The sequence below is a fragment of the Gracilinanus agilis genome, chromosome 5, assembly GCF_016433145.1.
Source record: "Gracilinanus agilis isolate LMUSP501 chromosome 5, AgileGrace, whole genome shotgun sequence".
In the NCBI taxonomy this organism is placed as follows: Eukaryota; Metazoa; Chordata; class Mammalia; order Didelphimorphia; family Didelphidae; genus Gracilinanus; species Gracilinanus agilis.
This window is the reverse complement of record NC_058134.1, coordinates 284,773,435-284,778,835: the sequence shown is the minus strand read 5'-3', so window position 1 is coordinate 284,778,835 and position 5,401 is coordinate 284,773,435. Positions and strand designations below refer to the sequence as shown.

General features: G+C 38.2%; 1 protein-coding gene across 1 annotated transcript; it reads right to left on the bottom strand.

The window, feature by feature from the left end:
- Positions 1 to 917: 917 nt before the first annotated feature.
- LOC123249114 (olfactory receptor 6C2-like) lies at positions 918 to 1,856 on the bottom strand. Its single transcript, XM_044678099.1, has one exon. The coding sequence runs from the start codon at positions 1,854 to 1,856 to the stop codon at positions 918 to 920; it is 939 nt and encodes a 312-aa protein (XP_044534034.1).
- Between the last annotated feature and the right edge of the window lie 3,545 nt (positions 1,857 to 5,401).

The window sequence follows — 5,401 nt, the reverse complement described above, 5'->3', positions numbered from 1 at the left end:
CCTATGAGACAATACACCGAAGTACAGGGTTTAAAAAAAAAAGAAGATAAAACTATGAGTCTCGGAAGTATTGTGTATGATCCTGTGGGAAGCTGGAAATTAAATGAAATATCAAAGTCAATGATCTTCTGAAGGGAGCTAATGGACAACCTAAAAGTTTTATGTGTTCATTGTCTCCTGAGAACCTTTTGCCTCTTCAACAAATTTTCTGGAGGATGAAATAAGGTCTGTCTCATCAATTAAAAATAAGAAATTAAAATAATTAAAGGAATTGAAACATGAAGGAAAAAGAATGAAAACTTGTGGGTTTTTTCCCTCTCAATTTTTTATGGATTGTAACAAGAACTAGGAGACCAATTACAGAGAAAAGGGGAGACTCTATTACAAGAACTTTGTATGCAGTATAGGATTAATGAATGATTATTGGATATTTTAGGATAATAGTAGGGAGTAAGATGGCTGAAAGAAAAGCAGATCCCATTAAAAATTGATGTGGTGGAAAAAAGAAAGACTTGATAATTAGCAATTTCTCTCTAGAGGAAAAAAGTCATTGTGAGGTAATTCCAACATGAATAGTCTGTAGATAAACTCAGATAGGTGTCACAGTGGATTGAGTGCTGGGCCAGAAATCAGGAATACTCTTCTTCCTCAATTCAAATCTGGACTTAGAAACTATCAGTGTGACCCTGGGCAAGTAAAAGCATTTTTGCCTCACTTTCCTCATATGTAAAATGATTTGGAGGAGAAAATGGCAAATAACTCCAGGATCTCTGCTAAAAAATCCCCCCAAACAAATGAACAACAAAAAATGGGTCATGAAGATTTAGAAAGAACTGAAAAAGGAAGGTATCATTTGATATTCTTTTACAATGATGCCTTAGTTAAAAGTCATTTGGCATCTAGATTGCACTTGTTTCTTATAGCTTTGAGATCAACATGAACCTTTTGAATGAGTCCCTAAATGCTTGTTTCACTTGCTTATTTCTCAGGGTGTAAATAAAGGGATTCATCACTGGGGTCACTGAGGTTGCAAGAATTGATACCACCTTATTTAAAGCCACCCCTTCCTTTGTAGATGGTTTCATATAGATGAATATAGAGGTGCCATAAGTTATAAAGACAACAATCATATGGGAGGAACAGGTAGAAAAGGCCTTTTTCCTTTGCTGAGCAGAGGGGAATCTCAGAATAGTTCTGATGATGAAGGCATAGGACAAAACCACCAAAATTAAGGTGATGATTAATGTCAACACAGCAAAGACTAAAACCATTCTTTCTATGAACTCTGTATCAGAGCATGTGATCTCCAGCAATGGTGATGCATCACAAACAAAATGGTTAATGATGTTGGAGTCACAGAATTCCAACTGAAGACCCAGACTAAGTGGTGGAAGAATAATCATCAACCCAGCCAGCCAACATCCCACAAGCAGCCGGTTACAGACATGGTTGTTCATGATAGCTGAATAGTGCAGAGGTTTGCAGATGGCTACATAGCGGTCATAAGACATGGTGGCCAGGAGGAAAAATTCTGTGGATCCAAGAAGGATACCAAAAAATAATTGAGTGGCACATTCATTATAGGTGACAGTACAGTCCCCAGTTGACATGTTGTACAAGAATCTAGGAATACAGACAGTTGTGAATGACAATTCTAAGAAGGAAAAGTTTCGAAGGAAAAAATACATGGGAGTTTGAAGATGGGGATTCACTAATGTAAGGATGATGATGGTCAAATTTCCAGTTACACTCAGTATGTAGGTCAGGAATAGAAAGATAAAGAGCAGAATCTGCAGCTGTGGATCATCTGTCAGTCCCTGTAGAATGAATAATGTAATCACTGTATGGTTTCTCATTCCTGATTTCTGTATTTTCATGGACCTGTTTTTGAGAAAGAGAGAGAGAGAGAGACAGAGAGAGAGAGAGAGAGAGACAGAGAGAGAGAGACAGAGAGAGACAGAGAGAGAGAGAGATGATAATGATGAAAAGGAGCATCACAAAGTGGATTGGCAATGAGATTTGCATAGAAAAGTTCAGAAGTCATTCTTAAGTTATTTTTTCCTGTTGGATAAGATTATATCAATACTATGTTGTGGTTGGTACCTTCAACCTGTGCAATAGCTACTGAGTATAAGGTTTGTATAAAGTCTTTTGTTACCCATCTTTACTTCATGATTTTACAAGTTGATGCCATACTACATTGCTTTCGTATAAACATTCATGTTAATTTGTAGTTTTTATCTGTCATCTCCATATATATAAATATACATACATACATATATATATATATATTTTATTATTATTCCTATTGACTCCCAGAGGAGCATAGGGCTGCAACCATCTCACGCCAATGGACTCTGTTCTGGCAACTTCCACCAACTGGGCATATCTTTGCCAGGTCTGTTTTGGCCTTCCCACTTTTCTTCTCCCTGGTGGGTTCTATATTTTTTTTTCATAGCGTCCTGGCTGATGGGATACTGAATTATTCTTTCCCAGAGTCTGGTATTGGAGATCTTTTCAGACCATCTGATGTTCAAGATTTGACGTAGGCCTGGACTTTGTTGGATTTTGCCAGCACGCATTGTGGACTCTGTTGGAGAGCAATCTTCCAGAGTAGGCAATCTTTGGTTTTGTTGGTTTAATGAGATTGCAGTTTCTATAGCAAGTGAGATTTTACGGGGTGAGGTTGCTAGTCTCGTGCCCAACCCTCCTCCTTTTTCAGCCGGGCTTGGGACCATCCTTGGCAGAGTTATATACATATACATACACACACACACACACACACACACTCGCATTGAATTCCTTTGAAATTTAGACAAAATGACAAGAAAAAACAAATCTAATGATGTACTTTAGGAGATGCTAGGTGGCAGAGTGGATAGAGTTCCAAAACTGGAGCTTCACTCCTAATGAATTCAAATCTAGGCCCAGACACCTAACAGTTTTGTGACCCTGGGGAAATCACTAAATCTTGTTTGTTCCAGCTCCCCATCTGAGGTATATGCCAGAGAAGGAAATGACAAACCATGACAGTATCTTTTCTAGGAAAACCCCAAAAGGAGTCACAGAGAGTTGAATGCAACTATAAAAAAAGGCTAAGCAAACTGCTACTACATCAAGAATCCTCGACCACTATGCTGACAAAAAGGAAGTTTGTGACTCATGTGTTCTCCCTGGATTAAAGTGGGCATTAAAATTCATCAGAACTTAATTGTATTTTAGTGTGGTTTTCAATTGTACCATTGTCAATATGTTGTATATTGTCCAGCTATTTCATTAGTTCTACTTCTCTCTTTATGTTATTCTGGAACTTCTCATGTTTTTCTGAATTCCTAATTTTACTGGATTCTTTATGGTACTATAATATTCCATACCACATTTTGCTCAGCATTTATTCAAGTGCTGGGCATTTACTTTGGTCATGTTCATTCCTACGAAAAAAATACTACTAAGAATATTTTAGTATATATGTGGTCTTTCAGCTTTTGGCTTCTTTGCGGCATATACATAGAAAACTCATTAATAGTTCAAAGGACTCAAATTGTCCTGTTAATTTTCTCATAGTGTTCTTAAAATCTGTAATATTTAGACTAATTCTTATCTACAGTGATATTTCTTTCCATAGACTTTTAAAATTAGCTAATTCATATTGTTTTAATATTAGCCAGTATGAAGCCTATGAGAAAAAAATCAGCATTCAACTAATTTATACTTCTTTAATTATTAGTGATTACTAGCATATAGTAATGTAGTTGTTAGTGGTTTTCAATTTTTCCAATGAGAACTTTTTTCATCTACTTTGATTACTTATCTTTTGGAAAATGGTTCTAAGTGTCATATGTTGATATACTATATGTACTTCAGAAATTTTAATGAATTTATTAACTGCTCAAACTCCAATCCATTCTTTTTGGCACACATCCTGTCTGACTCCTCTCTATAACAGATCCATGCTTATAATGAACTAAGCAACAAACATTTTACACTGCCAGTGGGTTTTCCCTGAGTATGACCACTCTCCCTCTGTATTTAACAGAGCTTCAAACTCAACACATCAGGTATCTCAACCAAGGAAATGCTAACAATGTTCTGTAGGAATCACCACTGGGAACCAGAGCATTCCCAAACTTTGAGTTTAACATTCTATTGGAGAGCACTAATGTTCACCAGCCTCAGGAAAGAGCCTCTCTAAATTCCAAAATCCTTTAGGTCCTTAATGTGAGATCCATTGATTCTATACATAGATTTCAAAGATTTCATAAACCTGGATGTGATAGAAAACAGTGTCTTTATTTTATTATGACTGATTTTCTTTGCAAACCTGTGTATTTTATTTTATACATGAACAAATATTATTCTGAAAAAGAAACAGCAGTCTTCATCAGACTCCCAAAGGGATCCATGGAACAAAATTGTTAAAGATCCTTACTTTAAAGAAATAGTCAGGACATCCAAGTTAAGATGGCTGCAGAGTAAAACAGGGTGCTTAACTCTCCTCACCACTGACCACTAGCATTCCTCCAAAGGATAAAAAAACCAAATCCAGATAAAAGAAGGGACCCCACTATAGGGAGCAGTATTGAAAGTATGTGGGATTTGGGCATTTCCATGCTATAAGGGGGGGAATAGCTCCCATCAAAACATGAACTGATCAACCCTCCCCTAACCCACTTATAGTACCAGAGTCACAGGCTGCAGATCAGAGTTAGAGCGAGCAAGGGGTAAAATCTAGCTTCTTGGCAGCTAACTGGGACCACCAGGAGCTTGACACTGAGAGCAGTGAAACTTGAGATCTTAGGAGGCTGGAGAGCTCAGACTTTGGGTGTGGGAGTGGAGCAGAGAGAGGCAGCAGACAGTGAAAGCAGCTCAGTGAGCTGAGATTCAATGGGAGAACCTCAGGCAAATGACCGAACTTGGGCCAATTTCTGGGCTCTTGGCAGCTGACTGGGATGGCTGGGGGCTTGACCCTGAGAACAGGTATACTAGAGCCTCCAGGAGGCTGGAGAGCACAGGCCTTGGGCACAGGAGTGAAGCTGAGAGGGGCCATGGACAGCAGAGGCCTAGAAGACATTAGAAACCAGGAGCCTCACAAAGTATCCTCAGACAAACACTGCTCTATACACTCTGTTCTATGCACAAAGAGCTTGCCTACCTCACTAAAACTTCTGGCTGAGAAAAAAAACAGCATAATGATGATAAGCAAGGCCCAAGGAAAAAAACACCAAAAAGACCAAGGAAAAAGCTCAAACACTTGATAACTTTTGCACAAAAAATCCAGACAGCAGAGGAGGACAAACAAGTAAAGATATCCAAACCTTTCCCCCCAAAATGAAAATTGGTCACAAGCTCTTGAAGAGTTCAAATCTCAGATCATGAGAAAGATGGAAGAGATCTGGAAAGA